We start from the raw sequence: 17,669 nt of genomic DNA, 5'->3' as shown, positions 1-17,669 counted from the left end.
TTTTTTGTACTGTAACAAATGTAAGTAAACATTATCCCAGAGCAATGTGGTCGAGTTTTAGCTTTTGAAGAACACTAACAGCTCGAAAACAAAAGCGCACAAAAATTTAGCAAAAAAAATGCTTCACGAGTGTTTTATTAATTTTAAAATTAATTGATCGAAATAAGGTTTCTATAGTAATTGAAGTGCCTTAAGCACTTCCATTGTTTTTATTTCTTCCGTGAGCTTGCCCAATCTCAACTACTACGACGCTACCGATATATCGGGTGTGAACGGACGTGTCGCACGCGCACATTAAGTAAACGTTGTTTTATTGAGCTATCCCTGTACAAAGTAGTGTAGGTCACAAATATCATTATGTATTTAGATGGATATAAATTTCCAACCTGTCGCGATTTCAATACTTGCGACTCCTAATTGGGTCTTTAAAAGTACCTGTTTTTGAAGCAGTTGGTGACAAGTTCCCCTTTGCTCATGTTGTAAAGCCAATTAAGTTTGCGGCCGGAGTGCTGCGACGAGTAGAATGCCGTGAACCGGTGTACTGATCGTTCCAACTGCAAGAGACAAGTTTGTTTTTTACTATACATAACTACAGATTACTTAATAATGAATGAATGCAATAAAAATGAATGAATAAAATGAATGAAGTGGATGAAGTCAGTGAAATGAATGAAGTGATTGAAACAAACTTGCTCGTAAATGGTATGATTGCATGGTGGCTATCTTGACTATAATGCCACGAATAAAACCTACGCGCCTTTTTTTTCCATTACAGCTATAGCACGACGTACTTTCTTACACAGGTCAGGTTCAAGTTCTAGCAAAGAATAACTTAAAAGACTTAAGTTCAAAATTAAAACATTAGCTTAAAATGTTGTCTAAACAGGCAGCTTGGATTATTATTATGAAATTCTTATAATTGATTTTAATTGTTTTCTGTATAACAAAATTTACCAAATTTTTTTTTTACAATCCATCATGGCTTTATGCGTGTGTGTTTTATTACAACATTTCAGTTCCAGTTGTATTATCTATGGAATTAATAAAAAATAAAAAAAAATACCCGCCATTTGCCAAATCCATAATTGTTGTGTGTGAACCATATTTGTAATTATTCATTTCCTCGCAAACGTGATGAAAAATTTGTGTGCATCACGGACGGTAAAAAAGTACATTACAAACAAAACTCGAGTGGTTATGGACAGGCGTGTTTACTACCAGCTTACTACCAGCATGACTTGTACGTCCCGTCACTTAATATTATAAAAATAAAATAAAAAAATATAGAAATGACGATTAAGTTTTTTTTTTGTTTGAAAAATGTCCATTGTGCTGATTTTGCTTAAAAATGAATCTGAAACTAAAAAAGGGACAAAAAAATACCGCTTTTACGGGGTTGTGAGATCGCGTTTCACTGATTCATAAGTAATAACACAATTTCATTAGTTATGATAAAGAGGACAAGTATAGTTTTGTATCGACCTTTCTAGTATTGTTACCTCTGTAGGCAGCTGGAAGCTGGAGGACTGCTGGAAAGGCCAAGAGCCTGATGATAACACCTGGATGCTGAAGTCGATATGAAGAGGCTGTTCGGAGCTATTCGACATGTGCTTGCGGAAGTTCTCGTTCAGGTCTTTGGATACGCCAATGTCCTGGAAATTTAGATCACCATGTAGTCTCTAAAGAATTGTTCAAAATTCAAAATTTTCAGACAACAGGATCCATTGGTGTTAGTATAATAGAGAAAAAACTTAGTTTTGCCTTAGTTCCCAAAGTGGTCCAGGTGGACCCCCAGGGGTCCACGGGGGACTCGACGGGGTCACGGGGGTCTACGTACACATTTTAAAGTTTTTCATTTTAATTCAATATAGATCAAATCGAATCAAAGAATCAAATCCTATATGAATAAAAATTAATCTCGACAATAGTAGGTCTACTGTCAAAATAAGAATAAAGAAGGCAATAACGCATTTAGTAATTACTAGGACGTCGTAACATTCACAATTCAGTCATCTTTGGCAAAATGGTATCTCCTTTCACAATCTATCAATAAAACTATCGACACATAACTATTTAAAATTTCATGACAACTGACAACCCTACAAATGTCATTTTACTCCGTCTTCATAAAAGACAAACTATAGAATGACTGTCAAACGCTGCGTTATTTTAAGCCAACGTTAACCTTATACGTAAAGCGCAAAGGTCAATTTTTGATTGATTAGTTGAGTACGGTTGTTAAGTTCTAGTACCGATATGTTTTCTAGAAAAAACATCCGGTGATTCAAATACAGAATATACCTGCGTTACCTTAACCGCCTTAACTATACGTAACCCTTATACATAAACAGTAAGGTCAACCTTTAATTGATTATAATGCCAAAAATATAAAGTGTAATAACATTAATTTCAAGTAGAATATATATATAAGAAATTTTGAGATTAAATTGAATTTAAGATGACTCTATCACATTGCTTCAGTGTAATAATAATAATAACACTCATAGGGGCTATAAGCACTAGGGAAACCCTGTATCGCGGGTGCCATGGACACACCATAGACAACCATAAATTACACACAAACTCACGAAAGGTATAAATGTAGGCCATACAAATATTTCTCTCGGCCCGGGAATCGAACCCGGGACCTTTGTGTAACAGTCTAGCATGGTAACCGTTCGGACACAGAAATTATAGTACATACCTGGAACATCCTTTGAAGTTTGCTGGTGTATTCGAATCCACATGCTTGTTTAAGTTTTGAGATCATGGAGGCCTGAAACCAAACACATAGTCGGTTTTTTTTTAAATATACCACATATATAAAATACATATACATTAGGGAAAGCTTAATGGCATTAAATCCGCTATTTGTACTATTTTGTGTTTAACAAAAGTTTAAATAAATAGAAAAAAAAGATATTAAAAATAAATAGAATATAATTTAAGTAGAGTCGCCAAATGAAACGGTTTCGAACTTAAGAAGATTTGGTTTATAAATGCTCCTAATTGAAGTATGATTATTCCCTTAGAAATAAAACGCAGTTGTTCTCCACCTTCGCATGAAGTTATCAATTTTCTAAACAGGTAAAAATTAAGCCTGTGCTCACATCATTAAAATTTTCTTTGCAGACATTTTCCATTTAAAATAATCAACTAAGTAAAAAATATTTTAAAAAAATTGTCGACGTAGTCGAGTGGCTTGCACAACGGTTTCATGATGACGCCATCTCTCGAGGCACCGGGTACGACTCCGGCCGGGTCAACGTAGAAATTAAATCTTCTTCCGATTTCCGCAACACAAGTGCTCTAGTTACTTTGGGATTAGTGCGTACGTACGTGATGTGGCCTGATTACGTCCAGTATCAAATAAATACTTACCTCGGCGTCATCACTAGCGGACATGTGCTGCACCAGCCGTTTGGCAAGCATCTTCGAATAAAACTTCTGGAACACATCCTTGTCCTCGATGTATTTGAATACCACCATCTGCAAAAGACAATAACATTGTTAAAAACTTAACAAAAAAACAACTTTTTCGACCCTATGAAACTATGAAACCTAGTATTGCTCTTATCAACTGATCTACAGGTCAACTTAAGGAGTAGTCGAAAATCTCTTAAGTGTTTTTGATAAAGGTATTTGTATTGGGTTTTTCGGCATTCTGCGCCGCTAGTGACATCTAGTGAGATAAATAAATAATTAACGCACACACTCGTAGCCCCTGAACTAGGAAAACCCTGTGTCGCGGGTGCCATGGACACGCACACAGAACACCACAAATTACACCCAAACTTACGAGTGAAATATAATAATAAAATTGAATGAATGAAATATTCTTTATTGCAACATAAAATTATAGTTAAAATACAATAAAGTAACTTAGGTATAAAGATAGTAAGATAATGTGCAACAGACGGCCTTATTGCTATGTAGCAATTTTTTCCAGGCAACCCTAGGATAGAAATTTGAGTAATATCCCAAATAAAAAATAAAAAGTTCTACACAGTGTTTAGTAAAAATAGTGTTGTGAGACAAAAAGGTCTGTAGCTCAGCACAGTGGCGGAGTGTTTCACAACGCCGCTGATATTCTGCCACAGGCTGCCATGTTCATAAAAAGAAGAAGAACTGACACACAGTGTCATTCTAGTTCTAAGATTTCAAATCGATTATATAATGTAGGCCTTACAAATATTTCTCCCGGACCGGGAATCGAACCCGGGACCTCTGCTTGGCAGACCAGCATGTTAATCGTTCGGCCACTGAGGCAGTTATTATACAAAAATCTTCACCGTTGCCTTTACAGGTGCCTCAATTGACGTAGATGTCGCTTTTTGATCAAGTGCATTAGTGTACTAGCGGAGTTATTTAAAAAGTCTCAATAACAACATTATTGTTTGATACACACACACATGCACGCACGCATGCACGCACGCACGCACGCACGCATGCTCGCACGAAAAATAGTTGTTTAATTTAATATATGTATAGTTAATATATGTTAGTCAAACAATCATTCATTCCATAGCTTAGGTGCATTGACTTACAATTATATGGACGTCGGGTCCGCGCTAAAAAGTGTCCGAACTTATAGGGCGTTAAAATCGTATACAGAGCATCATTCACGCTTTAGTCTTCGTTTGTTCGACTGACAGCGAAGCAAGCAAAATTAGACAGCACTGCGATGACATTACAATTTAAATTCAACGTTTTAGCTTTTTCATATTCCTTTACATGTCACTACGTTTAAATAGGTTGACTTGGGACATTTTTTCGTGGTTTTTGTATTAGACCCGTCGTCCATTTATTTGTAAGTCAATGCTTAGGTGGAGTAAATTTTACATTTGAAAAGCTTACTTTTGAAAACTTGAATGCTATGGAATTCACTTTGAATCTAATTTGGTGGAGCCTGGAGCCATGTCGTCTTTCCATGCTTAGTCTGTCACATAGTCTTCAATTTTGTAATATGACACTTGAATTAAAATTTTAATGTAGTTTTTAAACTCAGGAAATGATAATCTTATCTAATTAAATGCTCTGGAATCATATTGTAAAAACGTGTACAGTTCCCCCTAAAAGGGTCGTTTGCCATGGTAAAACGAAATCGTGGTACCACGAGTTTGGACTTGGTTAATATAATATACTGTTTAATGTAGTCTCTTTTGTCTCTCCATTATCCACTTGATGTGTTGTACTACACGCGGGGTGGGTGCCTGGAGATCCATCATACAGGCTAGACCTAGTTTAGGCTCCAGTCTCCCACAAATGTAACTAATCTAAGTACGTTATTGTTAATATGCGTCATTTAGCTTTGTGAGGAGATATAAATAATTTTGTATTTGTATTTATTTTTTACTGACTACAATGACGCTTTACTATCCTCACGTAAAAGCCGTTAAAAACCCAATTCAGAGATCCGCAACGAGCATATAGTGGAATTCGTAAGACGCGCTTACTAGCTGCACTCTAGCCAAATTCGATACAGAATGTTGAATTCGATACCTGAGCTCGAATTCCAATTTTCCCCGTACTAATACAATAGCACTCATACAGCACTCTTAACCCTCAAAACTGGCACTATATGCTATATATAATATTTTTTTTTATGATTTAAGTGACGAAACAAACAAGTCGTGCGCCTGGTGGTAACTGACACTCATATTCTGATTTAAAAAAACATACAATAGACAACTCGGCGTAAATCGAAATTAAAGGGAAAATAAAAAGTAAAAAATGCATGCATTAAAAATGGGTGTAGGGTAGGTGGGATGTAATAAAACCAAAACTGATTGTGCCTGTGTTGTGTCCTCGTGTTTTTGTGGTTGGGGTATTAATGATAAAATGGCAAGAAGGCACAGCACGACTGCCAGTGCTGTAAAGAAGGCAACAGTTTTTTTTTGACGCAGCTCTGAATCATACGAATTTTATTAAGTTAATTTTACCAGTATTCTCTTTTACCAAAAACCGTAATAGGTCTTTTTATATAATACCAAGTGACGAGACGAACAAGTCGCGGGCCTGGTGGTAAGCGACACGCCTGTTCATAACAGTTGCAATGCCACTCAGAGCTTTAAATCATAAAGATCTGAGGGGCAATGCCACTGCGCCTGTCACCCTGAGACATAAGTTGCCAAGTCCCATGTCCCTGTAATTTCACTCACTCAAAGCTCATATTACTACTTGGCGGCAGAAATAGGTAAAATGGCAGTACTTCCCTAGATAAACTCTTTCAAAAGCAGCTCTATTTGCCATTGATTATTGCTTCATTTTTCATAGTCCATAACAATTCACCGGCATGAAGAATGGTAATCTGTAGCTGATGTCTATTCATTAAGAACTTCTTAATAGTCGATAATATCTCAGTTTGAACTCAATTTTTTCCCGTACTAATATGATTCATTTAGCTTGGGTCGAGTGGCAGGCATAGTGGCTTTATTTCAGAATTTATTTTTGTACAAACAAAGTTAATGCTATTTGAAAAATGTATATCGTATAATATACGTAATCTATTTAATTCAGTTGATATATAATCAGTACAGAGTACTAAAAAAACCGACCTCAAAAGTACGTGGGAATTTCGTCTATTTGCCAAGTTTTATTGAAATATCCCCTAGTTCGCCACTATACAGGACTTGACACTGGAGATAATAATAATGGGTTTTCACTACTCAAAGTATATTGAGAGAAAAACGCCTTGAATTGGAGAAATAAAAAAATCAACCATTAAAATAATTGCTCCTAAATTGAAGTTAGGCGCTATTTATAAAAATGAATCTTCATGCGTGAACAGCCACCCTTAAAGGTGGAAGATTTTCTTCAAAATGAAATGGGACCACTATGGAAGCACCCCCTTTCCAACAAAAAAATAATCATGAAAATGGGTTCACAAATACCGGAGTTATCGCGTAACATACATACAAAAAAAAAAAGAAAAAAAAGAACATACAGTCGAATTGAGAACTCCTCCTTTTTTGAAGTCGGTTAAAAAATCATTGGTATATGTAAAGTACCCATTGAATACAGCGGTTTGCGTGTAAAATTTCGGGGTAAGTTTGTATTTTTTTTTATTGGAATCGTATCTTCATACCGTATACTAATTATAACCTCAATTTTTTTCCAAAGCTATTGATTCAACGCTTTCATTGTTATGCGGAAGCTTTTTCAGGTTGTATACACTCTTAAGGATATCCGGACTGATCACATAAAAACAAATCCCAAAATTGGTATTACTACAAGTGACTCACCACTTGGTTGAGAGTGTCTTCAAGCTCAGCCTCCTCGGGGTTCTTGCTGGACTTCTTGAGCAGCAGGTCGCAGTACTTAGCCAACAGCTCCGGACTCTTGGATGATGAGTTTGCCGCTTTTGTCACCGCATTGCCTTTGGAACAATGATGCTTTGGTCATTGAAGAAAAAACGATAGCACATCCTGTTAAACAGATTGTATTTTCTTTTATATTTTAAGAATAGTTTTGTGGGTATTGTGCCAATAAAAGTTGTTGCAAGTTTTGTACGTTCTTGCATGAATGCCCCATTTACGTTCACATTTGACAAGCTTGTAGCGAACTTCTAAAATTATGGAAATGGTTTTTTTTATGTTTAATAAATATTGAAATAAAATTGTGTTATAGATTGTAAACAAATTAATTTATATCGAGTTCTTAGGTTTTCGCGATTGTTACACATGGGAAATGAAACTATTTTTTCGGGTTTAAATCGCGGATATTTGTTTTATCAAATAAACCGACGTTTCGGGCACTTTACAGGTCCCATGGTCCGCATACACCCGCGATACAGTGTTTCCCTAGTGCGGGGCTGTGAGTGTGTGCGTTATTATTATTATTACAAGGAATTACGAACAATATTCGGTGTATAGGTTACGGAAAGAAGATCTACGGTATATGTTTCAGGAACATAATGGGTCTAACATGTTTAATAAAAGACCAAAACTGTGATAACAACTTTATGCTGGGTTAAAAGCCGAATTATGCGGAGGCACGTCACACTTGACGTATAAAAGTGCCTATTAAAAAACTAATAGCAAATATTTTTTTTACTTTTTCAACTATTTAAACATTTTTTTTTAACACGGGGACAGTTCAAGGCATGACCAGGTATATAGTATACAATATTTTATATATGTTTATAATATAAACTTACTGTTAATGAATCTTCCGCAGGCCTTGTCCAATGCAGCAACAAAGCCAGAGTCGTTGTTGAAAGCTACCATTACCAGCGCGTTATATTTCTTGTGCACCTCCAGGATTGTCGAAACATACACCTTTGGATCCTGGAATGGATAAGGTATTGATGGGCACTGATGAATTCCATAATGGACCTGCTAATTTAGTTTGCACGTTCATTTCTTGTCTATGGTCTGCAAGAATTGCATGTGCATGGAAGTGATTTTTTATTTATTTATTTAATTCAGGCAACACGACCCATGTACAATAAACTTATGGAATAACGTATATACAATACAACAATATAATAAAATTATTATTTTGTTTTATTAAACAGTATTTATTTATTTATTATCTAGTGCTTTTTATTATCATCCAAGGACGTACTGCCACCATACTTAATTCTTCCGCCATGCAGTAAAACCATTTCCGGAAATCCGGAATGCGAAAATAGTAATGAATTAAAATTTGGAAGTTTTATGGAACAACTACGTCACTCCTTGTAGCTATATCTATACACGTAACAAAATATTTGGAACACCTTTTTCTGAGCTCTGCTTATGACCCTACCATAGGTACTCGATCTATGTCAGTGTCGCTATACTACTTTTGTCTGAATACCTTAAGGGTCTATGTCGGTGTGATAATAAGGCTAAAGTCGACGTGGTGAACGGTAATGTTATGCAGATGGTGACTACTCACAGTATGAGCGCTGTCCCCGCACTTGTCAATGGCCTGCAGGCCCTGTGCGTGGATGTGGTGCTCTAAAAGCCGCCGGAGCTCGCACAGTCCGTCTGGAATGCGCGCTACGAGGCTGTACATGCGACCAAGATCGGCATTCTTCTCGCTGTCAAGAAGTTTCTGTAAAGAAAAAAATATAAATAAGTTTTTTTTTAACAAAAGGGCGGGCGAAAGATGGCGCTGTAATACTAGAAATATTAAAGGGTAAATATCAAAATTAATTAAAAACAAAGAAAAACTAATGGCAGTTCAACGAAGCTGATTTCCAATTAACAAAAAACATTTCAATATTTATTGTTATACATATATGAAAAATACAAAATTCTTTTTGACTTTTAAGTAACTACGTTAATTTTTGAGAAACAATTTTAAATAATTTCATACAGAAAATTGAAAAGGCAAGAAGACAATATGATGGCCTGTGCGCACCTGCATAGTGTGAGTAGTTCAATTTTAATTTAGGAAATACGTAATAAAAATTGAAAAAAAAACCGGTGAAAGCAGAAGTAAAAACTGTTATAATAACACAAGTATAAACAAAAATATTAAAATCGTTTTTCTCGACCACTATTCAGAAAAATACCTTTACAGCTACCAGCAGCTAATTAGAGATGTCGCTTTAATAATTGTACTTTTAACGGCACAGTTTGCTGGAAGACGTTGGTTCGAAATAGTTAATCCGGACACGCGACTTTTAATAGCAATTTATAGGCGATTGCATCGATGCACACGCGCGACTGCATCGATACAAAGTAGTAGAGCTCGTTGTGAAAGATTTCTGCCGCCGAGTAGTAACGTCAGCATTACTGTGTTCCAGTTTTGAAGGGTAAGGGTGCTGGTGAAATTACAGGTACATGGGACTTGTCAGTTTATGTTTCAGGGGAGTCGGGCGCAGTGGCAGTGTCCCTCAGATCTTTGTGGCACTGCAATTGTTAAGGACAGGCGTGTCGCTTACCAACAGGCACACGACTTGTTCGTCCCGTAACTTAGTCACTTAGTCATCGTTGCTAAGTGTAGTAATTACACAAAAATAATTGAATATCATGGTGGTCAAATAACATTACAATAAACTTAAAAATTACTGTATCTATGTCCCAGGCTTTGTGGTCGAAACTTCGCAGCTTGTTTTCGGGCGGTGATCATCTCAATTTATTGACTATGGCTTGGCTTACATGTTTAATTTATTGATACCGTTAGAAATCGTAAAAATGAGCAAATAAATTTATTCGGCGAGTGAACAAATACCTGGCTGTTACTGTAACAAAAAACTCACTTGGAACTCAGCGTGGAAGATCTCCAGATGTTTCTCGATCAATACACGGTCGCAGGTCTTTGCCAAACGCTCCATTGTCGTCTCGTGCAGGTACACTTGTACGCGACGATTTTCTTCTTGTAACCGTTGCTCGGCCTAAAAAATAAGGTCGCTTTTGTTTCATACGTGTTGCTGCTTAAAATGTATAAGGTCTCTTACTTGTAAATCCTAGTACCACAAGAACAGTTGATTCTGAGTACCACGATCGATTTTTACTAATTCTTTTTTTTTTAATAGCCCCGCACTAGGGATAACCTGGGTCGCGGGTCCCACGGACACACACATAGACAAACACAAGTTACATCCAAAGTCACGAGAGAAATAAATGTGGACCATAGAAATATTTCTCCCGGCCCAGGAATCTAACCTGGCACCCCTGCGTGGCAGTCCGGTATGGTAACCGTTCGGCCGCGGAGGCAGCAGTTATTTTTGAAGACGAAGTAAAATGTAAAATTTTAAATAATTATATAGTTGTTGTCGATAGTTTTATCGATATATTGTGAAAGAAGATAAAATTTTGCCAAAAATGAATTGTGAATAATGCGACGTGCTAATGATTACTAAATTACGTTATTGCATTCTTTATTCTAATTTTGACAGTACATTACTATATAGTATAGAGATAAATTTTTATTCATATACATTTGAACAAGAATAGCTAGATTTGACTATCTACATTGAATTAAAATGAAAATCTTTAAAATATGTCTCCTCTTGGTATTTTCCACAAACATAGTTCTAAATGCAGTATGTGTATGTGTAAAATCATAAAACTTGACAGTTCAAATGAACTTGAGCTCAGTAATTGGATGAATAAAGGGTCGACGATCGAGTTCGGCTATTTATTTCATAAGAATGACCAATATTTACTCGACAGTCGATAGAATATTTATCGACTGCAATCACTAGCTGCTCGCAAGCGCGCAACACTTTTGCGCATTGAACGTAAAATGACTTTTACTCCGTCTTCAAAAACGACAGACTATACCTTACCTATTTCTGCCGTCGAGCAGTAATGTGATGTGTTCCGGTTTTGAATGGTACGGGTGCTGGTGAATTTACATGCACATGGGACTTGTCAACTTATGCCTGAGGGTGATGAACGCAGTGGCAGTGCCCCTCCGGCCTTTGCTGTTTAAAGCTCTGAGTGGCATTGCAACGTATATATTACGTTTACGTGATACGACTATTTAGCAGCTTTATAATAATAATAATAACGCACACACTCAACATAGCCCCACACTAGGGAAACCCTGTGTCGCGGGTGCCATGGACACACACATAGACAACCACAAATTACACCCAAACTCACGAGAGAAATAAATGTAGTACAAATATTTCTCCCGGCCCGGGAATCGAACCCGGGGACCTCTGCGTGGCAGTCCGGTATGGTAACCGTTCGGCCACGGAGGCAGTTAAGCTTTAGACGCTGACTGTACTTATTGGTATTACAGAATTAAAGTGCTTATAAACATTACGTACGTACACATGCACGCAAGTACGTAGGCACGCCCGTACGCAAGCACGCACGCGTAACTTGTACACATTTATTACAATCGACAATTTAACCATACCTTGATCATGTATTCGGTGACAGGATTATTCCTCAAAAAGTCAGTGCTCTCTCTTGTGTAGAATCTTTCCGTGTCTTCGAGGAAGACAGCCTCGAAAGTGTCTTTGTAGACGGCGAGATTCTGGCCTCGGGCACTCGGGTCTTCCTCGTTCAGGCCTAGGGCTACGTAGCAGTCAATTACCTGGGATAACAAAATAATTTATTAATATATTATTGGATATAGGGGTATCCTGTCTAGCCCGAAGAGCGTATTTCGGCGCTGTATACGCGCGCATGTATCGCGCATTTTCGCGAAGTTCTTCGCAGGAGGCATGGGACCTTAGTATGTCCTACTGTATTATGTCGGACCGCTTTTGCCCATCGACAGCATAATGCTGCCAGTTGCAGGTTATATAACAAAATTAATAATTTTTTGTCCATTTATATTATATATAAATTTAGCGTATAGATTAGCATTCACAATGAATAAGTATATATAGTTCCATTTTGTTTTAAGATTATTATTCTGTTATTATATTAATATATATATATATATATATATATATATATATATATATACACATATACATAATATTATTATACTGTAGTTAATATATTTTTAACATTATTTATTAGTCCTTTTTAAACTTTATTATTGTCTTAGTTTTTATAATTACCTCTTGGTTGTACTGTATTTACCTAGCGATAGCCAGTGAGTAGAGGAACACTCAATCCCAAAATACAAGCTTATGCTTATTTTGGGATTCGGTAGTTTAAACATTTTATATAAATAGCATGTACATACAATCATTGAAATAAGTAAGTTTTTTTTTATGTAACGTACCCATTGTTTTTAATTTTACTGTATGTGTATATGAATGAGATAAATGTTATTATAATTATTAATACAAAGATCGAACACTCAGAAAAAACACTCAGAAAAAATTCCTTCGATACGGTCGGATTCGAACCGACGTCTTCTTGCATACCGTGTCAGACGCTATACCAACTAAGCCACGGAACGAACCAACGGACCTCACGAATTTTTCTATGTGCTTGTATCGTGTCTTTGTACTTGGTCTTTCAACGACTTTTTAGTCGTAGCGCCATCTATGAGAAATCTATTACAGATTTATCACCCAGTTAGTACCTTTACAGCTACCAGTCCTGGCGAGAGATGTCGCTATTCACTGTATTAATTAAATTTTTATTGAATTGATATTCAATTATTTTTTGTGAAATTACTCCACTAGTTTGTTATAATTATTAATACAAAGATCGAACACTCAGAAAAAACACTCAGAAAAAATTCCTTCGATCCGGTCGATATTCCTCGGATAATTATTATTATTATTATTATGAGCTAGTTTAAATTTTGTTTGTAAATTTCAGTTAATTTTTTAAATGAAGCAACTTCGGCGCGTCTGCGGCACGTATAAAATACGCTGTGTGCAAAGGATCTAAGTGTGTAAAAGTCAGAAGGACTGCGATATGGTTTTCCTTAACCTTGGTTTAAAACGTATATTTAAAAGTGTGCTGTAAGTCTCATGTTAAACAATTTACAATACAAGCTGCTGCAGAAGTTGAAATTAAAGCTTACTTTTCATAACATTTGCTCGTAAATATTGTCATGTCGTGCAGGCAAAGTCGAGTGTAATGTCCTAAACTACGCCCACGGGCATTCGTTACATTACGGTCCTAGGACGGTAATGGATTTTTTATAATGTTTTTCATACAAAATGAATAAAACTGACTAATTTTTTATAATCCTGATGTACTTAGTTTCATGTAAGGCACGTAAAAATTAATCAATATTAGTCATTTTTATGGACAACTGACTTTTGACCAAAAAATTGACAATGCCAAAAATTTTAACAAAAAAGATATAATGGTTCCTAAGACAGTTACCCTGTATCTCTTAAATACTATCATCATCACATAATCCGCTGTATCAGTTAAAAAAACACGCACTTTATAGTGTTTGTGTGTTATACATAATGTGTGTATCATATTCGATATCTCCAATGATCACCACGGCAATAATATTTTTGGTCATTTTCTGTTATTTTTGGAAACAGGCAGGTACCATCTAAATTTTTACAACTTTACAGGTGAAAAAAAAAACTGTTTGCGTCATTTATATAGCATCTGATTTATTAAATAAAAATAGGTAATTTTTCAATATTTTTATTACACATACACACAAACATTTTTTTTCTCATCGTGTAAGTTGCCAAAATTGAGATAGTACCGGTTGGCAGTTCACAGTCGATATTTATTTACTAATATTATGCTCCCCGAATTTTGTGAAAAAAAAAGAAACAGCAAAATTTAAAAAAAAAACGAATTTTGTGAAAAAGAAAAACGAAATAGAGCAGGTGGAAAAATTAAGTTGCAGTAGTTTTCATTGGAGGCATCTATACGGTGGATGTGTGTATAACTCACCCCCGACACAAGACGTGTGTTAATGGTCTCCCCGTTCCGCTCCCTTTCGATCAACTTGAGCACAGCATTGGTGACTTGCTTGTTCAAGCATTTGAACAGATTGTCACGCCATGTCACCAACGCCAATTGGTAGATCTCATAAATTCCCTGCAATAACAAGAAGACGTATTTCAATAAGGCAGTGGATATGGGCAAAATTTTATAAATAAATAATTATGTACACGTTTTTTACTATGGACATACCCATTTCGTTATCATTGCATACAAAATTTTCTTTTTTTTTTTATACCGTTTATTTTCTAAACATTCCAAAATATTGTAGATAGTCGTGTTCATTTTTTAAATGGCTAAAGTATTTAAGTACGTAAACACCACTAGAAATACAACTACAATAATATTATATATTTATATATTTTTTAAGACAATAATTTCGCCATTACAATAATACACAATACGACAATTAGGTCGCCAATGTACTCCAATTTCAATAGAGAATATGTATATTCAATAATATCAGTAAAGAGTACTAAAAAACCGACCTCAAAAGTTCGTGGAATTACTTCTATTTGCCAAGTTTTTTTGAAATTGGTTACCGCATAGTGCGCAAACCCGGATTCATCCTCTAGTTCGCCACTATACGGAACTTGACACTACTCAAAGTATATTGAGAGAGAAAACGCCTTGAATTAGAGAATAGCAAAATTAACCATTAAAATAATTACTACTTATAATAAAATTTAGGCGCTATTTATAAAAATGAATCTTCATGCGTGAGACCCTCTTTCCAACAAAAAAAAGAATCATGAAAATCGGTGCACAAATAGTCATCGCGTAACATACATACAAAAAAAAGAAAAGAAACAAACAGTCGAATTGAGGACCTCCTTTTTTTGAAGTTGGTTAAATATAATCAGTTCCTAGCCCCGGGATTTGTAGAAGGGAATGTCCACGTTCTCCGTCAATTCCGATCAACAATTAGCCAAATATAGTCCCACTTCTGGGCTTAGGTCTCCTCAAATAATATTGGAAATTTCACGCACATCGATGTATGTAGGTATTCACACTATAAAATATCAACAGCGCTGTGAAACAGTCCGCCATTTTGTAGCACGCCGCCATTTTGCTGACCTTTTTATATCCTACCACTCATACTAAACTGTGAAATGTACGTTATTAATGTGTAGAGATTTTATTATTTTTGCGTATTAATGTCACAGATACTCACCTTACGCCCTTCTTCGCACTCGCGCTTGACCCAGTGCCTGTTAAGGTAAGAGCACACTCCGTTGAGCACCCGTGATGAGAACTGGTACTCTTCCCATTGCTTCGTGTAGAACGCTAAAACGTCCTCGCCCATAAGATCGGCGCCATTCTGTAAAAAAAATAAAGACCATTTACTCCTGTTCATTGTTACATAAATAACCTGGTCTCAAACTAGGATATTGTCTGTACTATGGGAACAGTCCTATACCTTTCTAAAAAAGTTTTTGTTTATGGTACCCCTCTCTATCAACCACACAGGCACTATGACCTGTGCGAGCGAACCAGCACAAGGACCATCTAAGTCAGGACCTAACCCCGGATCGGCCCGTTTGCACGGACTTCATCCGGTTCTCTGTAAGGCTAGTGCTTTAAGTGAGCCGCCCAGGGTGCACGTACAGCATCATCCCTATTTTCTAGATAGCTACCGAAGCTATAGGCACGCTCACTTCCCGTCGCGTTCCGCACGACTAACACTTGCCAGCGCTGAGCCGCCGACTCTAAGTCGACTACCAAATCTCCACATTGGTGGCGGAGCTGCAAGGCACGGTCACTTCCAGACCCCGAATGAATGGCGTCTCTCCACCTATGGAACAGTACTATGGGAACATTCAGACGAGAAGTAATGTAGTAGCAGTCTATTCTGCCGATTTCTGCCGCCAAATAGTAACGTGATCATTCTGCGTTCCGGTTTTGAAGGGTCAGGATCCCGGTGAAACTACAGATACATAGGACTTGTCATCTTTATGTCATGGACATCACTTGACAGTTGTCGTGTCACAAGGCATCAGTAAAAAAAAATATCAAAGTATATTTCCTGTTTTAGTCCGACCGATAATCAAACCGGGAGAGGTCCCGTCATTCATCGACGATAGATTCAATAAAAAATGTAAATACCTTAAGCAAGTTGATGAGGTAGACCCTGAGGAACTCCCTAAGTCTTTTATAAAGCTCCAGGCCGACCAGTTGTGCGCCGCCTTGCACCTGACCGCTCTGCCAATAGATAATACATTGATTAAGTTTGCTAGTATGACCAGCTCGACGTGATAAAACTAGTATATCCACATTTAGCTGTCAAATTTGAGTGGTGAAACTTATGGATTAGAACATCTCTCCTTAAAAAGCGTAATTTTGCAGATGTGGCCTTATTATACCAAGGCGGCGAATTTGTCTGAAGTCTAAATAAATTTCTAACAATTTTCATCACGTATTTATAGAAAAATATACTTAAATTCTGGGTATATTTAATTAACCATATATTTGTTTTGTTTGTAAGAAGCCATATACACTCAGCAGTCAATGCCTATGAGGTGAAGAAAAGAGCGAAAGAGATGTCTGTTTTCATTTAATTATTACTGCAATGTGTATTGTATTTTAAATATATATGCGCATCTGGTTAAGAGCTTAAAAAGAGCTCTTATTAAGCACAAATAAAATACAACGTTACTTTGCATGCTTACTCACCGGTTTCTTGCCGCCATAGGTGTTCCTGCCGCCGTTGGTGGGTGCGGGCCGGATAGGGCCGCTGTTACTCTGCTGGTGTACCGACGTGCAATAATTGTATACGTGACTGTACATGTCAGGTTAAGGACGATATTTTCAAAGGTTAGATTCCTAAATCGCCAGCATAATCTATGAAACCGATACATATTTAGTATTTAATGCTACCAATAGATGGCGTTAACTGTAATTTAAACCGCGTAAAATAATTTTTTCACAACGATGGGTCGCTACGCGGTTTCCCTGTGGAATAATTTGTCATATATTAACTCCATACGTAACTTTTTATGCACTGAGAGTTCGTGGAACAAAACCTGATTGGTTAAGTACCCCGTAATACCAGTTTCTACCACAAAGCATCATTTCCACAAAAGACGTTCACTGTTAAACATAGGTGGCGAACCAAAGGTCGCGACAATAACTGGTCTTGTGCTGGTTACATCTAGTGGATTTCCGCAACCTTCACTAGGTTATTGGTCCACTTTGTGAGCGGTTTGCCTACGCTGCGTCTCCCGGTAAATCTCCCGAGCAATGTGCCCCGCCTACTGCCACCAAAGTTTTTGAGTTCTTTGCGCTGTATCGGTTACTCTACTTCTTATTCCTAATTCGACCTCGCAGTGAAACTTCCAGCACTCTTCACTGCCCTTTGAGCGATCTTTTTTTTTAATGTAATGTGAC

The 17,669-nt window shown here is 36.8% G+C and overlaps 1 protein-coding gene across 1 annotated transcript in view; it reads right to left on the bottom strand.

Moving 5' to 3' along the window:
- Window positions 1-425: 425 nt before the first annotated feature.
- Window positions 426-17,669, bottom strand: part of LOC113227579 (cullin-1) — a 44,495-nt gene continuing 27,251 nt past the window's right edge. Inside the window, exons 3-15 of the mRNA XM_026460532.1 lie at window positions 16,956-17,061; window positions 16,389-16,484; window positions 15,457-15,603; window positions 14,232-14,378; window positions 11,809-11,988; window positions 10,196-10,330; window positions 8,884-9,042; window positions 8,159-8,288; window positions 7,245-7,378; window positions 3,382-3,489; window positions 2,705-2,776; window positions 1,500-1,652; window positions 426-554 (exon numbers count right to left, since the gene is read on the bottom strand). Coding sequence (XP_026316317.1) covers window positions 426-554; window positions 1,500-1,652; window positions 2,705-2,776; window positions 3,382-3,489; window positions 7,245-7,378; window positions 8,159-8,288; window positions 8,884-9,042; window positions 10,196-10,330; window positions 11,809-11,988; window positions 14,232-14,378; window positions 15,457-15,603; window positions 16,389-16,484; window positions 16,956-17,061 — 1,696 coding nt within the window. The remainder of the gene's footprint in view (window positions 555-1,499; window positions 1,653-2,704; window positions 2,777-3,381; window positions 3,490-7,244; window positions 7,379-8,158; window positions 8,289-8,883; window positions 9,043-10,195; window positions 10,331-11,808; window positions 11,989-14,231; window positions 14,379-15,456; window positions 15,604-16,388; window positions 16,485-16,955; window positions 17,062-17,669) is intronic.

The sequence above is a fragment of the Hyposmocoma kahamanoa genome, unplaced genomic scaffold (assembly GCF_003589595.1).
Source record: "Hyposmocoma kahamanoa isolate Upper Pololo Valley unplaced genomic scaffold, ASM358959v1 211, whole genome shotgun sequence".
In the NCBI taxonomy this organism is placed as follows: Eukaryota; Metazoa; Arthropoda; class Insecta; order Lepidoptera; family Cosmopterigidae; genus Hyposmocoma; species Hyposmocoma kahamanoa.
The sequence above is the reverse complement of the archived record's forward strand: the minus strand, read 5'-3'. Positions and strand labels throughout refer to the sequence as shown.